The 25373-nt window shown below is 36.1% G+C and overlaps 1 protein-coding gene across 1 annotated transcript in view; it reads left to right on the top strand.

The window, feature by feature from the left end:
* Nucleotides 1–25373, top strand: part of LOC150079056 (T-box transcription factor TBX18-like) — a 153907-nt gene that overhangs the window by 87280 nt on the left and 41254 nt on the right. The window contains exon 3 of the mRNA XM_090383644.1: nucleotides 24845–25118. Coding sequence (XP_090239770.1) covers nucleotides 24845–25118 — 274 coding nt within the window. The remainder of the gene's footprint in view (nucleotides 1–24844; nucleotides 25119–25373) is intronic.

Raw genomic sequence — 25373 nt, 5'->3', positions numbered from 1 at the left:
CATTAAACCTCGACATTATGACATGCCTGAATCTCTTTACACCAGAAAAATTCCAATCACAGCCACAGAGGTACAATATTTTGGTGGATACAGAGAATGTAATTTTAGTGACAACTCTGGGAAATCAAAAGAATTTTTAATTAATTCAGGCAGCGAAGAAGAGTAGTGGCTGGAGCAGAACTATTGAAATTATTTGAGAATAACTAGTTTACAAAATCAGCCATGTAGTCTAGTAATTATCAAATATGCCATTTTCAGTTTTTTAAAGGAATTTTAAGCTGTGAATTTACAGTATAAGCAATTCATCTGAAAAGGGTTTGGTACTCAGTTTACAAGAGGCATGATCAAAATTTAACAACTTTTAAATTCTAGATTTTTCTTTGCTATTGTCTTCACATTATATTTCAAGTAGTATAAGTATTCTACAAATAATCTACAAGTACCTTGATTTAAGTGTGCTTGCGTTGAACTGGTTTTTACTATTTTGTAATTTCGACGTGGAAAAAAAGTAATGCTAAGAAACACAGATCTAAAGATATAAACTAAGTGCAATTAATTGAAGTAATGCAGTTAAAATCAAATAAATCCGCACCTGAAATTGGAGGGGGAGCTTATGCACAAAACAGTGCATGCACAATATGAGATTAATTTGATATTTGTAATGCTATAACTTTTAATACAAATATTTGTTAATTAGCAACTTTCTTTAAAACAAAAAAAAAATTAGAATTACTCTAATAGATCTTTAATAGAATGAGCGCTTCGTTTTCTCCTCTGAAAATGCTGAAATATTTTTAATTCATCGCTTATTTGTTCCATGCTACCTATTTTTTTTTTTTTTTTATGTACTTTTCTGTTCGAAGTGCCGATTTATTTTCTTGGAAAAGAAAAACGATATAGAAATTTGCTTTCTTCGAGATTTAAGTGGAAAGGATAATTCCATCCATTCCTGCCACCTCCTTTCAAAGGGATAAAAAAAAACGAAGTAAAACAAACATTGGTAGAAAAATATTATAAAACGATCTATAAATCAACTGAAAACAAAACGGAAAAGCTTTATTCATTACTATTTCTGAGAATAGTCAAAAGTCAATAGTACTATGGTCTAGTGAACGGAGATAAGGAGCAACAATTTAAAACGATTCTTCTGAAAAAATGTTGCAACCGGTTGTTATTCATGAAGAGGTACATTGGCACGACAAAAAACATCTGCCCCAGCAGGTCTGATCTCTTTACCTGCAGAGCAGGAAGCGGCTTCTGGTTCACAACATCTGCATAACTGTCCCTTTAATACCTTTAGGGACAGATGGAACCAATGTCCCCTTTTGCATCCAGTAAAATGTACAAAACATTCTGGTGAGAAGTGATCAATTTCTTTAGTGAATTTTTTTTTTTTTTTTTGCGATAGCGATTTGGTATGCTTCAAGTGGGACGAATATCTTTTTTGTCTCTAGATTAAACACTGGGAATCACAAAGCATCCGCTGTTACCACTCCTTCAATGAAATATGGACCAGCTTTATGCCCGTAACAATCAATTGGCCAATTGTGATCAAAGTTGGTCAGTTTTAGCGTTGAATTCCGAATCCCAGTACCGTGAACAAACCTTTTTCGTGTATAATTTGTTATATAAATTGTCAACTGCTGAATCAATTGAAACAGAAAATTATTGTGAAAGATTTTGAACATCAATTTGAACATCAACGACCACGCAAAACCAACCTTCAAGTTTGTTTATCGGCATGCTCTGTTTTCGTTGTTTTCTTTCAAAATCACTGCTTCTTCTCATTTAACTTTCGGACCGACACCCAAGAATAATGCTATCATAAAGTTGTAATGCTATCCAAGAATAATGCTATCATATCACTTAAGTACAGTACCTACTGAGATTTAAAACAACAAAAAATAATAATAACTCACAGTACTTTCTGAATGTATCTTGTCGGGTGAAGAATCTATAATAATAACAAGACGGAAACGGCTACCTATCTGATTAACATATCAGTGCCCAACACTGGCAACCCTCAGAAAACCCATGAAGAAAAGATCAAGAAGTAAACGAACCCAGACTGGAGATCAAAGAGATGTGGCATATGAAATAAGTAACGACCATCGGTGTGGTGCCAATGACCCTACATAACAGCCTAGCCGCAATAGGTCACCCAGAGAACACCTATAAGGAACTCCAGAGAGTCGCAATCCTGAACACCTGTAGGATAGTCAATCCCCCGACGAACGATAACACCAGACATAACAACCACCCTGTGCGCTTGGTACCAGCACCCGTTATGGGATCGAATCCCCCATCAGGGAGAAATAATATAAGAACAACAATAATAATAATTAGTTTATTAGTGGGCAAAAAGCAGGAGGTTACAGCAATACCCTTTTAGTATTATGCTATCGGGATGTGTAATTAAGCGTGGGATGTGTAACTAACAAAAAAAAAAAAAAAAAAAATGGAAAGAATAGCAAAGGAAAACAATACACAATAATATTTCGGTGCGAATATTGGCTATTCTTCTCTTCATGCTCCAGAATGATCACAGACTGTGGTGATAGGAGTTTATAACTGTAGCAATCAAACAAATGACAGAATCGAAAGAAAACATTCGGAATATTGCTACCATCACACTGACCACTCACCTTTTTTTACCATGTTCAATGACAAGATGAAAGATAATCGTGAAACTCCCACCTAACGTCACAAAGGATAAATAAAAACTAGTATATTAACTATGGCGTTCATACTATTAGGATTATGTTTGTACATCACTTGTATGTGCAGTTAGTATGGTAAATTGTAGAAATGTATGAAAAAGGAAATTGAGAGACATAAAACTGTTGGAAAGAGTTCTCAAAAAGAGTGTGTGTGTGTGTGTGTGTGTGTGTGTGCTCGCGCGCGCGCACACACACACACACACACACACACACAGGCATGCGTATAATTTAATTGGAGGGCTCCTTTATGCCTAGAACCTTACTTCCATGGTCACTTTATTATTATTTTTTAAATTTGAATTTAATATTTCTATACCAATCCAAGAGCAGCGTGCCCGTCCAAAATTCTTAAAAACATCCATGGGTGGCTGCTGAACTTAACTTAGAATCACTAGTGTAACCTATTTACCGGAAAGAAATTTTATTTTTCTAAAATTTTTGAAAGTGTGCTGCCTGATAAGCTGCAAGTGGCTGCGGATTCGATCATTAAATGCATTTTAAAAGGTTTTAAACTCGTATTTACATGGTGCGCATGAATATTAATGGCCAGCCAATCCAGCATCCGTCTTCGAAGAGTTTAGTAAGTTGTGATTGTACTGCTTTTCCCCATATCTGAAAGTCACAAAAGAAAGACAGGCAGGAAAAACGCTGTCTGTTTTAAATCTTGTAACATGTACTAGTTTCTGCTTTTAGACACCAGAGTACTTCTGCTTATTTTCGATTTGAAAATGTTCTTGGCAAAAGGGAGGAGAGAGAGATCTTCCGCAACGCGAAGGACCAAAGCAGAAACTAATAATAGATTGAACATTAAGTTATCCTGGTACAGAGCTGAATGCTACATTAAGAATTTCATTATTGTGCGTATCTTATCTTCCTCCTTAAGAGGAAGAGATGAAGCGTATCTTAATGTCGTCTGCATGGGTATTTAGTTTGAGACCACCATGAATGATTGGAAGCAAACGAGTAGAGAAGAGAATCACTAGAAGTCATCTTTAGTGATTCTCTTCGGTCATATTCTTGAAGTCATCTTCTAGAAATTCTCTTCGGTTTCCCCTGGTGGGAAGATCGAAGAGAATTTCACACAGAAGTTGTAACTGGGTGAATAGGGTTCATCGAAGATATATTCTACTGAAAATGAGAGCAAAGGCCAACGAATCATATGCTCATTGTTTCGAAAGAGGGCGAGATTATAGGTGTTTATTGCATCAAAGGCAGAAATGTCAACTTAAAAGACTAAATTCAGCTGTTCCCCCCCTTTTTTTTTACTTCAAATTTCCTAAATAAGCAAGGTCATAGCAGCAGAATACAGCACAGAATTTAGCCTTAAAACAAATGAAATTCTTATTTTATGACAGCGGTTTTTATATCGACCGAATCGGGGTCAAAGTAGAGAAAATTAATACAATTTAACGTCATATGAAAATTATCCAATTTAGACTCAATTAAAATCTCAGACTTGAAGTTAAGAAAGATAATCCCAGGGGCTCACATCTGGTGAGTATGGGCTTGGCATACCCAGGGTCCTGAGCTCGATATCATTATTCTTCTCTTTCTTGGTGATTCTTTTCTACTTCTCTCTCTCTCTCTCTCTCTCTCTCTCTCTCTCTCTCTCTCTCTCTCTCTCTCTCTCTCTCTCTCTCTCTCTCTCAGGGTAACTCGGGAATTTTTTTTTTTTTTGGCTGGCGCAGCATAAGCCTCAGGCTTCCTTGCACCATATGACTAATAATAATAATATAAGATACTGAATAGCTATAATAACTTCTGAGGAAGGTCAAGAGTAATCGGTCTCATAAGATAGAAAGCTACTATGTTTTTATTTACTCTTTTATTCATATATTATGAAGAAACTATCCGTGTACATCACTGGCTATATTTATTTATTTTAAATCAATCTGAAATAGATACGTCTCCCAGAAACGTCAGCATATACCGGGGGATAATAAGGGATAACGTAAAATATCTTATTTACATAAAGATAATGTGAACAGTATATAGTTTTTATTATCTCGGTCTGCGTTATTTGTATTAGTCATTCTCAAAATCGTCTAATTGGCTATTAAATGGGTGGTCACTTCTTAAAAAAATAATAACGGCAATGTTAAGAGCATAGTCAATCTGTACTTAGATGTAATCAGCAAAAAGGGGGTTTAACCCAGACGGTTAAACAACTTACTTCTGTTAGAAGAAATAATCAAGAACGTAACACAAATAAGCACTGAATGCAGAAATAAATCCAAAGTTCATAAATACACTTTCGTATTTGAAATCTATTTTTATATTTTTCTTTAAAATTATCAGATTTAGTAAAATATACATTTTTGCATATTTTACTGAATTATCAGATCATTAAAATGCAGTTGTGTTATTAATAACACAATTCAAGCATAAAAGAAAACTTAAATTATGAGGCTTATGCCTCAAGCTAATCCACAAAATACCCGTTAAAATAATATTATATACTGTATATACATCGAGATCCAAATAATTCAATACTTTGGTGTAGTTGTGGACTCAGTCTTTTAGAACACTCATAAATCAAATGGGAATTTAAATAGAATCCCTCAGTTGCACTGAAAATTTCATTACACAGATATTATTAATTATTTATTTTCCTAACACAAAGAAGCTAATTTAGTTGTTATTGCATATCTCGGTGCCTAGAGACATTTAATAGAACAGCAATTTGGACAGTGCATTACCTTCTTTTAGCATAGGCTAGAATGTGGTGAATTTCCATGCTACAAGAAAAAACGTCATAGAATAAGAGAAAACAGAAATGCAACAAGAGCTTACACAGGCCTTAAAAGAAACTGTAAACTTTATGGTGGCAAGATTCTTCGAATCTCTATCTGGTAAAAATTTAAAGGAATCATTGTGCTCGAGGTCATTTAGTGAATTAGTATTCTTTAGTAGCTATTTGTCATTTCTGCATGGTACTTTGGTTTACTCTTTAGCCGAATTTGCATATATGCGTATAGCGCCTAATTATCTTCACCATCCGCATATGATAACTCGACTCCAAATGGATGGAATTTCATGAAATTTTATATTTGGCTCTTTAAGAAAGACTTATTGAGCCCTTCTAAATTTCATTAAAATGGAACGAACAGAAATCCGGAAAATATTATTTTTTCCATATACTATCTTATATACCGTATGTAGTAGCTCAGCACTGAATATTATTTGTTGTTGTGCGTTAACTGGAGGAATGAATGCGCAGTATGGCAGACGCGCAGCAGAGAAAGGCTCTCTGTTCGCGCATGTAAAGTAAGTTTCCTTTTGATGCGCTACTTTTTATTATCAGTTTACTAAATGTAAAAATCATGAATTATTAATATTTGCTTAATATATTAATCACTGCATAAACGTAAAAGAGTTATCCAAGAATTACAAAACGTTCAGTGAATGTAGGTACAATGATATGAAAATAATTACTTTCATATGTTATTAGTTAATTAATTTACTTTTCACTTGTATTAATCAGCGAAAAAGAACAAATGCAATTAATTTCATTTAATTTAAATCTAACGGTAGAGATAAGGAGCTCGTCGATGCAATAAGTTGCAACATGAAAGCCAATCTTGTTCTTGTTTTCAGGCGTTAAACTTCAGCATAATCAGAAAGGGAAAAGGGGACATTTACCGCAATTCATAGATTGAACGGCTTTAGCACATTTACTCTAGTTGTACTATCACTTTAGCGATGAGATCGGAGCAGTATTAGGATCAGAAAATTTATAAGAATATTGCATCCGAGAAAAAGAGGAATAAAAGTTACATATGTTACCGCTTTTAGTATAGGTGTAATGCCACCAGAGAACGGAGCGCGTGCGCTGAGAATGAGGTTAGGGAAATAAAGATAAAGCCATTGGAGAAGATACCAATACTAAAAAAAAAATATTAAAAAAAAAAAGCTGTCCCGATATATCTCAACAGAGTGGTTTAGTTACGAAAAATACAGCATCAAGTAACTCACTAAACAGAAATCTAGCCAGATGAAACATCCATCAAGAGATTACCAAAATATCTAAATCCTAAGAAGAAAGGCTGCAAGATCCGCCACGATGACCAACAAGTACCAGCATCAAGTCAAATAAGGAGCACAAGAATCTCAGGCAAAAAAAAAAAAAAAAAAAAGTTGTAGTCCAAACCACTAGTCACAGTTGCTATATCCCGTTACGATGCTGAAACATTATCATCTTCAATCGTATCTAATATCTGCATTTGTATTGTATACTTGTAAATCTTACTGGTGAAAAAATTGCACCAGTGCTCCTTAGTGTTTAGCTTAGATGTTATTCTATACTGTATTATGTGAAAAAATCGTGTTAGTTCGCGATGGCAAATGTTTCTCTGCTTTTTTGAAACTACAGATACCGAATTGATTCAAAAAAGGGTTGGAATTATAACCATTAAAGTGGCAGAAATTTGTTCAGTGCTAATTGAAATTACGATATAAAAAAGTCGCTATTGAAAGAAAGTCATAACGTTCAGAGAGCTATTTAGAGTTAGAAGAGACAAAGAAAATAAATAATTCCGGAAGAAAAATATGATATTTTTTATTATTATTATTTTTTTAATGGCACCATGGCTTGTTTCTCATATCCGTATCGTATTTTTCGTCTATAAGGGCTTTTTAAAATCAATAAACATTTTTACTGCCATATAAAATTTACATTTTATTGTTCTTTTCTATTGATTTATCTTTTCTACTTTTGTTATTTATTTTGACATGGTGACCTAACTAGTTAGGTCACTGAAAGTTTAAATTTTTATTAATGACATGGTCTTGGCGCATTATAGCCTTAGTAGCTAATGCGCCAATAAAACCAAAACAAACAAACAAATCGTCTATAAGGTGTTTGTGTTCACGGGCCGGTTTGCATATTATGCGACTGAGATCACTAACGACATCCTCTATTGAAAAGGACTTTAGAAATTCTTGGAGCCGTCGACAGGACTAAGAAGGACACGGCAATGTGTCGTGCCTACTAATCTGCCAAGGAAGCTGTGGAAACTGATAAAGAAGTTTTGAGGCAAAGAATGGAAAATTCTCTTATTGAGATAATACAGTACTTCAATAAAACAAAAAAAGGAGAAAAAATTATTTGCGCGAACGTGAATTCATAGTGCTTGAATTTTTATCAATATCAGTTAAATAAACTGAGTTTTAAGATATGAATTTGCAGGCGTTAGAGTGCCAACCGTAACACTGATTAGCCATAAATGGCAATCAAACAAATGCTGAATAAATCTTCTAAAATGCTTATTTTGCTTGCAATTTACCCTTGAAGAAGTTGTTTAACATGGTTTATGTACTTAATGAAGCACTTTTCATACGGAAGCATCATTGCGGAGATTTTCATTGGTTAAAACAATCACGTGCATCAGGCAGGTGTTAGCTGTCATGCATTTCCAGCGTTTATTCTGAATAGTTCGTCACGTCTCGCTACTGGTTGTCAGCTAATCGGTTTTCCTTTTTTATCGATGATTTTAGCTGACTGCCCGAAGGAATCCAAGCCAAGTTTATCAACAAGTGACGTCATAATGATCAAATGAACTGAAGTTTCGTGTAGGAGGCAGGCACCATTTATAGCAGGCACAAGAAAATTATGACCAGTTGCACTTTTGATATTTTGAGTCGGTTGCAGTATTGAGTGATCTACTAGGGTGCAGCACTATGAAATTAATATCGTTTCTAATATTGATCGCTTTGAAATAATCAGTCAGTTAAACTATAAGGAACATTTGAATTCCAACGTCAACACTTGGCACCCTTGAAACAGATATTTTAGTACATTTAAATGTATCTATATATTATTTTACGAATGGCCACTTTGGGGTGTTTATATGTTTATAAAAATACATTTTTGGCAAAGTGTTAACAGTAAAAGTGGTAAATGATTCCTTTCGGTAGCTAACAGGGCTTCATTGTTTCATTGTCATCATGCATGCATAAGACTTTACCGAGCATACTACCGTCCATTTCATATATTCACTCACTCATTCCTGTTCTTTCTGGTGAGTTTTATATTTTGGTTTGCGTTCTAGATTTATGGAAATATATATTTTTTTAGAAAAAAACCGTATTCGCAAAGCTTCCCTCGTTATCTCAAGCGTCCTTGAACCCTCATCGCTCTTTCTCCCCTCTTTTCTTTCATCTGTCAAGAGGTAGGTATCACACTTTCTCTGTTATTTAACCAAAGATTTTATCATTACGTGAAAGGTGTGAAAATTCTCCATCAAACGCGAGAGCTATAACAGATGACTGCAGGATATGAATACAGCGGTTATCACCAGTAATCCTTTCAGCGGCCTCTAATTAGACGTCAACATGGAACCTAATTAAGGATAATTAAGAAAAGAAAAACAACCAATGTCTGCAAGCTATAAGAAGCAAAGCCGTGAGAAGACTACACGACATAATGTTTTGAAAAATGGAACGGTTGCCGGACCCCCTAACCATCCCTTACGCCTTAGCAATCAAGTTTGAGTCTCTATTAACATTCAGCTCAATTGCCATACGCTAAAATGGGACAGAGGTACATAGAGATGCAAACGTATTCCAAAAGAGAATTAAGGGTAGTTGCTGCTAGATAAGCTGATGAATATTCACTTCCTGACCGATAACGATGCACATTCTCTATATTGTATACGAAGTTATTATATAGGCGTCATCAAAAATCGTTACACGTTAGCTGCATGTTAGCCACAAGTAGCACGTGTTAAGCGTCAATAATGAGCTAAATAGAAACATGTACAGCCATTCATTGCTAAATAAATCAAGTTTACCGAAGTCTTCAGGTTTATGCTCGAGGCCATTCATTGAATTAGTATTCTTTGATAACGTTTTTCATCAACGTGGTATTTTGGTTTACTTTTTTTCTTTTCGCGTCCCAGTTCACCACGTGTGATGCGTTAGGGCAAACCTTCTTGTTAACCCTTTCAAGGAACCCTTTGAGAGTTGGAGAACAAACCGATACATATAAATAGACACGATTTCATTAGACAGACCCTTTCTACAGATGTTTTTATGACGTAACTGAGAATATTCCGCAAATACACTTTGATTATATGAAACGCTTCACTAGCTCTCTTTGAACTGCTGGAAGATGGGGGTCAACGAAAATATAAGTTTCTCAGAAGGATTCGACATACTGAGTAAAACCAAAACAGTCGGACAAAGTCTTAATTTCACTAACGCGCCGCTTCAGCAGACGTCGTCTGAATTTCGACGGGTCTCCCGTCAAATCGCAGGGGAGAGAGAGATGGGGAAGGGGTGGTCACGGCACACTTGCGACAGGAAAGGTTACTGTTTTCTTTGGCGCCAGTGAAGGTGGTAAAATGATGCAAGCATAATAGGAACAAGCTGTCACAAGACACAGACATCCAAACACCCCTCCTCAACTTCCCTCTTTTTTTCGCGTAAATAGATCTCCAGGTTATAGAGAGTGCGTTGAATATTCGGCGATCGTGTTGGATGTCGCTCTGGCGTAGTTCTAAAAGGAATATGACGTTTTCGGCCTGTTTGAAGGTTAGCAGACTATTTACAATGGAAAAACTGAAACGATAACAAGGTTTCTTTCTGAAGTATTAAAACTTTGAAGACGTGGATTACCGTTTGAACTGACGAAATTTATTTTTACCTCACTGCGAAAAAAAAAAAAAAAAAAACTCTTAAACTTTCCTATTACAGAAATGTTTGACTATCGAAAAGCCATGTTTTGAACATTATTGTAAATTTCATCCGCGTTTATCACTAATATAATATAGCTTAAATTAATTAAAAGTTTGATATGGGGGTAGAGCTTAATGAATGCGCAAAATTTCTTGAATGCTCAAACTATGTGAGGAAACTTTAACATAAAAATAATTAAAAACAAAACTCCAGAGGGAGGACATTTAAAATCGCGTTAAAGAACCCTAAAATCAAGTTAATCAGGACCACAGAATTTAATGGCGCGCTAAATGTATTATACATCTCCGTTTTGGTAAGTGCACCATATCTGAGTATGTTACCCGAATCGTTGCCAGTTTTTTTAGACGGATTTGTCCTCTCCCGCCCTTCCCCATCCCTAATAAATCTGCCGGTGTTAAAAGGTAATCTGGCTTTAATTGGCTTGGAAGCCAGCGTTTAAAAGAATAAATCTGAGCTGTGGAAGCGTAGGAAGACGAAATGGAAGCTTCGGGCTAGTCTGGTTCATTAGGGTGTTCTGTAAATACCACGATAGCGTGGGGCCATGTGGAGATTAACCACCTAAATCAAAAGGCTGTCAGTAACTAGCGCAGACCACCAGCTCGAAACTAGTTCAATGCTACAGAAAACCTAGGCCCCCTCTGACATCCGAGACACTGGTAGGCTCCAAGCACCGTCTCTATCCCGCTAAAAGAATATCTACGTGACTGCAGAACATCGGCAGCGCAGGTAATTCACCTCTTTTGAAATACCTAAAAGGATAAACTTTCTTTTAAAAGTCGCTTATCACCAATGAAAATGATTAATAACTCGCTCTGGGAGTCTTATTTTGCTCATAAAATCTAATGAGACCAAACTTGGTTCGTTAAACTGCTTCTCGTACATTCTTCACGATGGCCATTAATACCTAAATGTTATAACATTCCAGATGCTGTTCGATACAATCCGTTTAGAAACGAAGGGATTTAAAAACGCATTTCTTTTTTTGTTTCTAACAAGTGCGAGCAGTGAACTTCGTGCCCATTTTTAAGCTTACCAAAAACAGCAACGCCTCTATGGTAACAAAGTTTCCTTTCTGTGCAACTGTTAGCAACGTACAACGTGTATACTGCACTTTGAGCTCGCAGTCAATTTGTTTAAAAAATGAGTTGCGACTCTGGCCGGTCACGAGAACTGCAATGTAGCCAATTACTTTGCGCGTGCCGAGGCTACAAAGATTTATCAATTTAGTCCGTTGTCTTCTAGCTGCTGAGCGATAATAAATGAACTACACTCTACGGAGTGGCTGTCAAATGCCAGCCGAACAAGCGAATGTTCGCCGCGACTATGGAGGATTGTCTCTACTCCATAATACAAAAATGATACACTGTTTCTACAACGTCGGCGTTTAGGAGAATGAAAATCCCACTCGGCTAATTGTAAGTACACATCCATTACAGCCAAAGGCACTTTTTTTTTTTAAATTATGTTCTTGTTAACGTACTACGTGAGGCAGGTGAAATTTTACATCCACACGAACATATTATTGCGCAGCTAGGGTGCAGGTGATAATTGCTACTCGTATCACTCTACCACTTATTATTATCTTAATTAGCCGCTTCGTTAAAGCTCTGGGATTCGGTAGGTATGGATGTCTTTATTCGAGTCCATCCGCGGACTTAATGAAGGGAGAAATGTGAGCTGAATATTTAAGTTTGGAATTTTTAAATTTGGAATTTTACATTAAAATTGATTAGTTCGCTTTTTTCTATCTTTCATTTTTTTTTTTTTTCAATTAGTCATCAGCTCGGATCGGACTTGAATTTTAGCCCACGTACGTAGCAAACATAGCGCTTACTGCAGACACGCGTTTCTTTCCTGGGAATCATTTACGGAATGATGAAATACGAAGATGAACGATTACCGATATTGTATAACAGAGCCGATGGCCACTCCTCCTCCTCATCATTCTTGTTTGTGCGTAACCTACTTTTATACTTCCTCTACAACTTACTGATGACTTTCTAAAAGTTCTCTTAGCGTTCCTTCTTCCCCTCACCAACCCCCCTTTGTCGTTAATCTTTAAATACGACGACGGCACAAGTGGAGACGTTGACATCGTTAATCCATTTATTTTCTTCCTGTGACAACCTTGGCTTAAAAATATTGCATTAAATGGTGAGATGCTTCAGATATAAAATATTCATGAGAAATTAGCAGATTGATTGTTGCAGCCCGGGGAGGGTCTCACTTAAAATGTTTGTCTTATTAATATCTGTCCACTCTTCGTACTCCGCGTATTTATCTGCTTGTTGAGTAATAAACGAACGAATCCTTGCATGCTGCGACAGATAAAGTTGGAAATTGCTGTTCTTATCATGAAGGAAGGAACAGAATTGCCCAGCACTTCCTTTTCAGGAGTGTCGTTAACTGATTTCGCATTCCGTTACAATGATTATTCTTCTCAGAATTGAGATTCCATTATTCTGAATCTCATTTTCTTCGGTCTGTTCAAATGATCAGAGTAAAGTATGTGCCATTGTCTTGGATCTTCCCAAGTAGCAAATAACTCCGTGGCTTGGAATACTCATGATTAAAATGAAAATATTTTCCCCTTTTAAATATAATATTCGGCATTGGTAATAAAATCTACTGCCCGACTCAATGGTCAATGTGGGAAAGGCAACTGTCAATTTATAAAACATTCTTAAATTAGAACCACTGACCATAAAGAAAGCAGCAAGATGATTTGCAGCGAGTCAAAATGATGTGAATTTTTTTTCGCAAAGTGTCACGCAATCACTAAACCGCATACAAAAGACAGTTCGGAACTAATTTCTAAACTTAGATATAGTTTACCTGCTGCCAGCAACACTTTAACTTGAAACAATGGCACAATGCGGCATTTTATTTTAGTTAGAAAGATTACAAGGTAATCTCGGTGACAGCTTTCATTCCCTCTGCATACGCATTGCATGTAGCCTATTTCGTGATAATTACAACTAGGATTCGACAGGAAAAAAAAAAAATAGAGCAAACCCTCGATTTTCGAACTAATAGAGGGAAGGTGTTGGAGAGGTGCCCGTTAAATCGAAAGTTCGAGACCATTTGTACCGCACGCAATTAAAAATTTAAAATGTTACTCTGTGTATGTATGCATTGGAAACACTAAAATAAAGTTAAACAATAAAAAAAAAACATGCGTTTATTTATTCTGACTTTATTCGTTGATTCACAATTAATAGAAGATAATTAACTGTAACACCGCACAGTGGTACTCTGATATCAGTCAATATTTTTCGTTCCTTTAATCCGAAGTCCGTTAAATCGAGGATTCACTTTATATTTGTTTGAATTTTTGCATAAATATACCGAGCAGAAGCGTGTAATGGTATCCGGTGGACGGTTCCTATTGCATGTTGGTTTTGGGGATCACTTTCTTTTTGTTATAGCTATGTTAGACCATTTAAGAAATGCTCTGGGGCCCACCCTTTCTCTTTCGGAGCCCGGATGCGTCGCACTTCTCTGATACCGAGAGCCTTAGCCCCGAACGAAACCAAAGAGCTTCCGGACTTTTCTTGGTATCTTTTCCATCATCTCAATGATGGAAAATTGTCATGACCATCATGAAAATTTTCTGATTGACATTTTTCTTTTAGATTTATTTATTACTTACTTTGCATTTACTCAATCCACATCAGTGGTAGAAATTCACTCTTCTTGAATCCTTTGATACAGCATTGAAATTACGACACCAATTTTTACATGAAAGCTAATTCCTTTTCATTTTTAGAATATTTTTCTCACATTTTTTGGTACGATGAAATATTCAAAAGTAAACTCAGTTTATCAATTATTAATTAATTAATTAATATTTTGATAATTAATCTGCAAATAATAAGTTTTCTTTCAAAAATAATCAAAAATAATAGAATTAACTGCAATTTTCACTTTCCAACTGTCAAAAATGCTGTCTTGATATATTAGTTTGGAAGGTGAGTTAAGGATCTACTTAAAATTCGCGCATTGTCACACTTAGAATTTTTATAAGTATGCATTCATAACGGACGAACATGATCTCCAGGCAAAGAAAAAAAAAAAGTCCGCTCATACCACATATATAAGACATTTTTGATAATCCGAAAATCTTTCTTCGAAAATTTTTATTATTTTATTACGAAATAAAATAATAAAAATATGACTGATACTGATTGCAACTTTCAAAAGAAGCAACGTGATACGACGGAATGCGAAGCTAACTAGGGATGTCTAGATTAGCATAACAGAAATTCAGGCCATATGTCAATGTTACGTATATATAATTTACACGCGTTGTAAAGGTCAATTTACAGTGTCTCATTTTGTTATATCGTATGTTGGGAGGCTCCTGAACATTATTTCTACTCCACTACAGTATCCTCTAGGGAAAAGGAGAAAACCAGGCTATATATGTGATGAAATATGTAGAAGCATCTAAGAAAGAGCAGACTGGTGCTGGCTTAGGCGACTGGAAGACGATCATCCCCGGGAAAAACTGCAATTTGGATCATCGACTGTGACTCAGATGGGGTCAAAATTTTTGGGAGTCAAAAACCTGCACGTCTGCCCCTGTCCTTTAGGGACAAAAAAAACCTGTCTGTCCGGCCCTGTTCCTAGCAGCCTTTTGAGATTTTTACTCTGCACTGACCTTGTCAGTGCAGGGAAAAAAACACCAAAAAAGTTCCGCCTGTCGTTAACGGGATTCGTGTCCAAATCTTTCAACTCAGCATGCGAGGTTATTGTTACCCTGAAGTGGTAAGCTGTTAGCGAATACGTTTCGACATTTGAGCAGGAGAACAAAAGAGAAGACCGAAATATCTGATTGCGTAAGTAGGGAGCTTCGTTTTGCTTAGCTCTGTGTCACGTACTTTCACGTTCGCGGTTACTGCTTTTAATCAACTGACGATGAGGCCAGCAATGAGAGTGGGCGTCACATTCGTGCAAACATGCGATCCTTTCATCTGTGGATTAACTTATTGCTGTCGTTTGTCACGTAATTTCGTCGCCGTTACTATCAAGAAGATCAGATGACGGTTATCAATAGGATCCACTGTTTTTAGTGAAGGTATCCTAACAAAATTTCTGAATAAATCGTCCTTTTAGATATTTCTCTACATTTATTAAACACTATTTTATGGGATTATAAACTGTTCATCGGTCTCTTAGAATTTCCTTTTTGTTTACCTTATTAATTATGCAAGGGCAAATTTACTGGAGGCGCAGTTTCGGACTCCCAAAACATAGCAATTACTGTTGGTTCAGGCCCCTTCCGCGACCTTATTTTAAGGCAGTGTGGTCCAATTAAAAAAATAATAAAAAAAAAAAAAAAAAAAAAAAAAAAGCGGGACACACACACGCCTGCCGAGTTAGCAATGCGACATGTGAGACTACATAGTGCGCATGAGAATTGCAGCACGTGATTACCATTTAAGTTATTTTAGAAACGTATGGTGCCAATCACAGATGACAAATCAGCAAACATTAATTTCTTACGATAACCTGAAACGTTATCCATATAATGCAACAGATAAGAAATCCAGGATTTCTTATCTGTTGTATTAGTAGACTGTAAAATAAGAAATAATCGTTGAACAATGTCAAAAACTACTTCCTGTTTTTCAATCAATTTGACCAATATCTAATAAAATTGAAAAAAAAAAAAAAAAATGTGTGACATACACAAATTGAGTGTAGCATGAAATGTTCATGTAATTTCTAAACAAAATGGATCTGCTAAAACAAAAGGGATTATTTGGCGTCCTATCTCACCTTGATCGGTACAAACACCTCTCTTAAAATGGCTTATCTGGTCACCCTATTTTATAGCAACTAAAAATATGTGTGCCAGAGCACCAGACAACCTAAATCCGGAATTGGGTATTGCTATTTCTCATGACAGTTACCTATTAGATAGATCAAAGTGATGAACAGTAACGGACAAATTACTTATATTTAATAATCAACCATCAGTTAATTTTCGTGAAAGGCTTGAAATGTAGTTGAACGTTTGGTCATTTTACTTTTTTGACAACCTGACCGAGATTACAGATGCATGGAATGATTATCATGCCGATTCAGTCTCTTCAAAAAACCCCGTCCAATCCTTCAGAAACTTGTCTTTCATAATTGCAAATGGTTAATATTTTCAAGAATGATGCGTATTCGAAATTCAATGCTCATTAATACCCATCAAGAAAAGTAAACACACAGAACTCATAAAAGGGATCTTACAATACTGAACCGACATTTCAGTCACAGAACTTAAGGGGATGTTCTGTAACTGCTAAATTTAAACATTGTGTTTAGATCAAATGATGGATAATTCTAGACAATAATAATTCAAAGAATATTGTGAAATGCGAGCCATAAATGAAGCGTTGAACTATATTTCTCTTGTTGTGATGTATGAACAACTGTTGTTTAGATTCTTAACCGAATACATTCGAGAAGCTATACACAGTTTTGCTATAATAACTGTAGAAATTTGAGAATTATAGGTTATTTATTTTAAGACACTGCTAGAGGATAAAGAAGCTCTCTGAAATTTCAATCTGCACGTGTATCAGGTTAACCGATTACCTCCTCTGTCTTTGCAATCTAAATTTGATTGTCTTACATTGCTCTGTTTTTGCAATCTAAATTTGAGTACTTTATACTGACTTTATTTAAATTATCACTAGTGGAACAGGGAGTACATACAGCATTAATAACAACAAGATTTTTATCCTTTTGTCTTACTAAGCTAAAAGCATACAGAAATCTGTAACAAAAGAATAAATAAAAGGCAAACTTCCCTTTTTGTGAAGTATTTGTCGTAAATTCGAAAATACGATATTTTGATCGTCCTGTTTCGATCTTATCTTACCAGAGAATGAACAAATAGCTTAGAGAAAACATTGATGATTTTAATCTGTAGTGTGGATTGTTTAATGGCAGCAGTAGGTCTAAGTGTTTAAAATAAAATTCCTTCACAAACATTGGTGTAGAATAAAAAGGGGTGACCTGACCCAGTCGAGTGGTCCAGCGCGAGAGTGTAGCTGCACAAGCATTTGAGTGGACCGTGGTTCAAGCCCGTTGTGTATGACTGTAAAGCTAAAGATTGCATTCAGGGGTTACTGTAAACTCCTCTGACCTGGTGGTCGCGGAGGAGTATAAACAAGAAACATTTTTTAATAAATTTCAGAACCATTCTTTCCTTTTGCTATAATACACTAAGAAAAACGGAAATTTGCATTTCCAAAAAAAGTTCGTAATGTGTTATGAATAAAGAGGCACGTGTTTTTGTTACTTTACACGCAAAATGTATTTTATCGAAGAAACTTATGGCAATAATACTGAATATGAGAGTTTTATGACATAACAGAAAAATTTGCTTTGTCTGTTTCCAGTACAGACTTCGCGTTGCTTGTTGTGTTCGTTTATCCAAAGAAATTGAATTGAATATGTTTTTTCTGGCTTGAACTTCAGAATTTTATTAAATTCGTTACTACCGATAACGAATGTGATTTTTCTACAAAATGACTGCAGGATGATTTGACAAGGAAGATAATTAAACATTCAGAAAGGAATAACAAGGAGCGGTAATGGAATGTCTTTGGCACATCATTAGACAAGAGTACGTCTGACACAGTGCACCTTGGAATATCCATTACTGTAACGACAGGGCAACTCTACACTCTCAGTATTTGTGCACACATCTCTCAGTGACCTTTCGCAACTGCGTGTCGACATGGAAGACAGATGTAGGTAAGAGCGAATGACATGTTTTCTTCTTCCGATCCAAACGACCAACCTGGCAATATAGTGGATAGGCCATTGGCCTCCGTTTGAAACGGTTTGGCTCTGATTCCCAAGCTAGGCTAGGGTGAATAACTTTCAAAGGGTTTTCAGCTGGAGGCCAGTTTAATCGGTCTCGGGCGAAAGTATAAGTATGTATGTATACAGACGATTCGCAGCATCAGTTCCCTTGCGCTTATTCCAATCAACCCAACCCGATATCTATCATCTAGAGACTCTTTGCGGTATCAAAAACTAAGAACACCTCAGGAGAAAAACATTTCTCCTCTTCCTGATACCAGTTAAATATATCTCCAGGAAAATAAAGGGCTTGAAAAATAATTTCCCAGCCATCCCCGGGATTTCAAACTATTGTTTTTCAAACAAGCAACGAGCAGCGAAATTACTATGCTGTCACAGAGAGAGAGAGAGAGAGACAACGTTCCAGCTAAAACGAAATAAGCAAGCAAATCGAATCGCTTTAAAATCATATTGACTTAAATGATTAATAATTAACCCCATGCTTTGAAAGCAACAATGTTTTGATCTTTCAGTGGTGACAAACCATGCTCTCAGACCATTGAATGTACTAAATCATAAATTACACCAAACTGTTAAGTAGTTATTTAGAAACGACGTTTCCAAACCCAACATGGTAAAACTTACTTCAGATAGAGGTTAGTAAAGAAAAGAAGAAAAACTTCAGTAATACATCATTTTTTTTTAGGATTAAATCCAAACCTGCAACAAAAAAAAAAAAATAATAATAATAATAATTTTGAGTACGTTAACATGTTTTTCGAAAATAAAAACATCGACATGTTTTTATTTCTATCAGTGCGAGTACTGGATATACGGTGACAACTTAAAAAATATATTCCTACGTTTAACAAGTGGTTGGCTAAAGGAAAACTTCCTACAATCCAGTATATATTTCTTCCCTTCTGACATAACCGGTTACTAAGCTGTATACATCATCTGTTCAAAGTCTCTCCTCATACGGGAGTCCTTTTGCAACTTTATCGGGCACCTTGCTGTCTTCGGACTTTTTCAAGGAGCTCGTCTTCTCCCTCTCGCATACATCTGGGCACCGTACTAGAAGTGGGGTCTCAAACTAATGGTATATCTTTACAAGTAAATGTTCCAATATATCATTGATAAACCTTCTTGTCGTCCCCTGCACCACACAGCACAGAATTTGTCTCTCTGTATCATAACCCCCCAAATCCCTCCACCTGCTGTTTTCATCTCCCCATGTATAATTTATTTTGGGAATTAAATTTCGCAAATGTAGCATACTGTATTTTAGCATTAAAACAGTATTGTCCCTTATCTGACCATCCCTGAGGCCTATTTTTAAGTCGTCTTGAAGGCTGTTTTATAAACCATTCTCCAAATCTTTGTTCTTCATCAATATCATTTAAGAAAATCAGAAACAGAAGCAGTACCAGCACTGAGCCCTGAGGGACCCCGCTTATAATCCAAGCTCATTCCAGATAGCAACTATTAATTACGCACCCTTGACCCCCCTGTAATCTACTAAGGTGTGATTCCAGTATGTTCTAGTTTATGCAGCAGTCTCTCATGCGAGCTGGAGTTGAATGCGGCGCTAAAGTGAATAAACTATGTCAAAGCTATTTCGTGTATCCCATTTATGAATAATGCTGTCATAATAATATATCGGTTTAGTTAAACAAGCCTTGAAGTATAGCACTCCTATCTGGAGAACTTTTATAAAACCAATCCTATATAAATCGCCCTGTTTGCGTTCTAATAATTTTTTTTCTGCGATTTTATCTGTACTGAAATCAGATGAGCTGTCTTCAGTTATCCATTTCGATGTTAGAAAGCTTTTAGCTTTATATTAAATACGACACACTTTCGTTTCACCACTCTTAAGAGTCTAATAGGAATTCCCCCCGAGTCTAACGAAACCCTCGTTATAAACTTTAATGCATTCCCTCATCCGCTTCCCTCGGTGCACACACGCTAAAAGGCCTCACTTGTCACAACCGCTATGGATTCAAAGAAGAATTGAAGATGTCCAAAAAAGATGTCTTAAATTGCGTTAAAGATTCATCAAAAAAGTTCACCGATTTCTTCGTTACCATAGGAAGATTTCGACATTTTGTGGAGGCCAAGCGCTTTTAAACGATACCGAGATGCTCGTTGCACTAAACATCCATATAGTATCTTTGAAGAATAGAATATTTAAAAAAATAAATAAATAAAAGCATTCAAGTTAACAGAGAGAAAATGCCCTGACTATATTATGCTTTTACTGTAATAGTAATCTGTTATGTATATATTAATGAAGAAAAAATATATATTTGTGTTGTATACGTATTTACCGCACACATTTATAACTGTTACAGCCTTTCATGTGTTACATCTTCTCATATGATTTTAAGGTTGCCATTCAGTGAACTTAAGATGAGTGATGGGTGAAATGATTATAGTAATCCCTATAAGAATCCAGAATAAATCCCTAAAGTAATCCCTATCCAGAATAAACAGTCAAAATGACTGTTTATTCTGGATAATTTGCGAAGAGTAATGCAAATATTCCGAATAAAAGCCTTATTCTTTTTCAGCAGGATACTATAAAAATATAAGAGAGTAATTTGGCTTGAAAACTTCAGCACAAGAGTTTGCAACTGTCTTCCACGTCACAAATCACAAAGGAAAATAACTAACTTGTGGGATTAAGGCTTAAGTTATTTGACTTTAAGGACCTCCCATCATCTACCACAATTGCAGGAGTCCAAACAGTAACTTTAACCCTTCAACTGCATGTTCTCTCACACAGTCTCACGCAGGAACCGAATTTATGGCAAACGTAATAAATCCTTTCAAACGATTATGTACTTGGAGAAGTTCAAACAGCATAAACATTCAGCCAAGGAGATAACACTAAGTGGCATTATTCTGATAAAAATAATAGTAAAAACCTTAGTTAACTAACGAACAAAATGGGAGTTATTGGTAAAGCCAAATGGCTCTGGCAATGACATCCCCACTTTCCCCACCGATACCTATCCTGACGCCGATCGCTGAAAAACGGAGACACCAAGATAGCCACTCCCAGTATGGTAATGTTTGTTAACTGCGGTGTTCAGGAAATAATGACTGTCAGTCTGTACACCCGCGTGCTGTCAACAGACCACCTTATAGTGTAAGTGTAGATGGACAGACGTCTCGTGTCTTTTCCTTAATCTTTAGACTCACCCAAGGCCCTCAGTGTAATGGCAAAGTCTAGTTCTGGAATGAGAGAAGGCAATTTGTTATCTGCAAGCACACCGTGACTCAACTACCATGTCTGCTTGTACATAGAAAAAGAAATAATGTTCAAGATAATGGAATAGTCATGTCGGGAGCTAATCTTAGCTACCGCGTGTGGTCTGACTTTTAGTTAACAGCAATTCATTACAGTTTTTTTAACTTAAAACTGTGTGTATTGTGGTACGGAAGTTCTTGAGATTAATAATAATATTTCACAATTCAGTGACGATTTTAAATTTATTTTAAAACTATAAAAGGGAACAGAGACAATATATTTTAAAATCCAGTTCCACTGGAATAGGATACAGTATTCACTACAAAAATCTTTGCTCTTCTTGTTGTTTATTACCGGAATATAAGATATAATTATGCAGTCGAACCACTGAATATCTGAGGTACGCGCGGACTACAAAGTTCAAATTCTTTCAACAAAGATTTTCCTTTAATCTTTTTTTGAAAGAATTGATCCGCTAGCCGTTTAACGTGTGCGACGATGATCTCAAACCGAATAAATAAATAAACACCTCTCATTATAATTACAGAATGATCGTCAAAAGCGCTATGAATTTCGATGGTCTTTTTGGAGTTTTGTGATGATTGCGACGACATTATGCCATATGCAAACTGTTATTCACCCCACTGCAAAATTTTTGTGTTGGGTGGGTGAGAAACTAACAATTGTAACCCCACATAGCCAGTTTGAAAGGCTGTGGGGTTGGGTACTCTCCCGTCAACAAAGATTTTCAGTTATTTATTTGAAAAGAATTAAAGACAGATATTAAGTATAACATATTTTTACAGATATTTATTGGAATTTTAATAATAAATTAATTTAGGTGTTGTTTATAGACGTTAAATGTCACGTTAATAAGTTTCAGATTCCATGCATATTAAAGAAATTAGAATAAAATGACCAACTGAAAGTGAATAGGCAGTTAATCACAAATTAAAAATAAAACCAACATTTCAATATTAGTCTGGCTCCACTAATTCATTGAATTGGTCTTCGGTTACTGCCCTTGTCTGTCCAATAGATAATGTAATTTGTATGCATTAAGACCATCTTCATTGAGACTCAATGAAGATGTCGATTAGTTATTTTTGTGGTTGTAATCATTATTATTATTAATTTTAAGCTACTAATATTTCAGCTTGTGGCACCATCACCAGCTATTTTGTATTTCGTCATATATTCAACCAGAGATAGGCACAATGGGGACGCAGATTATCATGTAGGATCCGAGCATAATTTCTGGGCGCCTCCGTAGCCAGGTGGGCAGGAGCACACGCTTCTTGATCAGATCGGGGTTGGAGCCCGTGACCACCAAATACGGTCAGGAAATGACCACCGTATATCCCCGGAGCAATACGGCCATAGTTGCTAATGCTCCTGAAAACCAAATAACAACAACCGAGCTTAATTGTCAAACTTTCTTTTTCGCATGCTGGAGTCGTTTGATGCTATGAATTATTAAATGACTGTTAGCACCAGCGAAACTCTCGCACCAGGTTATTATTTAATTATCCCTCAATGCTGATTGACGCCTACGTTGTTCAATCACTTCTTGATGTTCTGCTAGTTTTAAACTAGAAAAACCCATGGGAAGTTGACGTACTGCTTGAAGCTTCTTCACCGTGTGACTTTGGGACATTTCATGAGTTTCCCAAAGTTTAACGCAAAAATTGATACATACAACTTGTTCTTTTAAATCAGCCGTTTTGAAATGCAACGTGAGGCTCATGCATCCTCTTGAACTAACGCGTATATCAGACAACTGAATGCAGGTGGCACGTGTCAGATTTGTTATGGCGACATATATTAACGAAGCCAAAGATTAAATACAGTAATTTAATTTCGACCGCCGCACAACTTTTACTCTAAGTTTAACGTGCATTTAAATGATATATTATTAAATACTAAGTTAGTTAACGTAAGAACTGGTTGGTTCTTAACGACTTAAGAGAATGTGGACTCAAAAGTTTAGACCTCTTTTGAGGAACCTAATTGAAGTGGATAAGGATCAGAAGGGATTAGTAAAATGAATGAGGAAAGTATATTCTCACAAGGAGAGACAACACCCAGAGTGTAAAAATATAAAATCTCAGTTAGTAACAGAAGGCTGGATCTCATGACGTTTACCTTCGGGCAGCGTGCTGTAAATCATTCGAATAAATTACCTGCCAGGTAGCCGAAGAGGAAAGTTTGTTAAAGTTCAGAGCAGAATTGGTTTGTCTTTTTTTTTTTCAGCAATAGGGACGGTTGATTAGGTTTTATTTTTTGGCAGATGCAGAAAAATCTGTTTCATTGCATCATTTAGCTATTCTAATATTAATATTCTTGCTTCTGTTTTGTGAGTTCCTCTGATCCTGTATGGCCGTCCTGGAGTATAGACAAAATTTGTTCATTAATTTATCATTATTTGCTGGCTAAAGTAGGTGTGATGTTCTTAAGATAGATAGATAGATAGATAGTTCTTAAGATAGTTTTAATTATTTTAATTTAAATAAATAAATTCCATGCTTATACACGGGGGACGACCACATAGAGTTAAAAGAATTTACAAATAGAGAGAATACAAGGAGATTATTGTATTTAGCAGTTACACAATAAAACCTCGTGTCAAAGCTCGAACCATGGTCAACTGAAACACGTGCATTACTGTACCCTTGCGTTTGATCACGTTCTTGAAAGATTAGTGCAGTAAAAATTCCAATAAATCGTATATTCAAACTCTTTACAAATATCAATTTATTCATCAAGATTACCGATATCTATGTTGTTTTCGAGAAGTTATATTAGATAATATTGGTGTAAGAGACATGGAAACAAAATAAGTAATGTTGTTATGCAATGCACAATCCAGGAGAAAAATCAGTGTTTTCAGGGTGCCATGTGTCTGCAAATTGTGAAAATCATTTAAGGTTAGTTTGCCTGATTGCAAGATAAAAAAAAATCTCAAGATGGGGTGGGGAATTCTATAAATTTCCCTGGTCCGTGATTAGAATTGTAAAAGTACCATTTATCAGATTTTCCTGTCTCTTTCCCTACCTACAGGAGGGTAAAAATTACGCAAACAAACAACCATACAGTACTCATAAAGGGTAGCACAAAGCCAGCTTGATTAATGATTAAGCCAGGCATTTATTAAAAGTTGTTCTTCTGCCACGTAGTGTTTCATTTTCTGTATGCTTCAGTTTTTGACAATCTCCGTTTATGCCTTAAGTTTTCGTGTACCAATAAATACAGGCTACTAAAATGCACACATTTTACAAATGAAGTCACTTGCAGTCGTTTCATATGTATGGAACCGTATGAGTGGTATTTCTATTTACAATTGTTTCTTCTGTTTCAGGCGAATGTTCCCAACCGTACGGGTGTCTTTTACTGGAGCGGAGCATCAGACCAAGTACTCCGTGCTTATGGACATTGTTCCAGTGGACAATAAACGGTATCGCTATGCTTATCATCGCTCTTCGTGGCTAGTAGCCGGCAAAGCTGATCCGCCTTCTCCAGCACGACTTTACCTCCACCCAGATTCTCCATTCACGGGAGAGCAGCTCAAAAAACAGGTGGTGTCTTTCGAGAAGGTCAAGTTGACCAACAACGAAATGGACAAGCAAGGACATGTAAGTGTTAATCGCATAGTAACAATCAGAATAATTCAAAAATAGTTTTTACAACTTCATAAATTTCGTGCATTTTGAACTTTGAAAAATACACCATTATATATCACGCGTCCTCTGTGACAATAGAGTGGGTTCGCCACTGGTCACTCCACTGGAAAAGTCAGATTATGATAAAGACCACATGAACTAGCAGTACCATAAGAACTCGGGCAGTATGACAAAAGTGGCCAACTCATACACTGAAGATGACTCAGC

The sequence above is a fragment of the Mastigoproctus giganteus genome, chromosome 10 (assembly GCF_048544385.1).
Source record: "Mastigoproctus giganteus isolate SK-2022 chromosome 10, ASM4854438v1, whole genome shotgun sequence".
NCBI classification, from domain to species: domain Eukaryota; kingdom Metazoa; phylum Arthropoda; class Arachnida; order Uropygi; family Thelyphonidae; genus Mastigoproctus; species Mastigoproctus giganteus.
The sequence above is the reverse complement of the archived record's forward strand: the minus strand, read 5'-3'. Positions and strand labels throughout refer to the sequence as shown.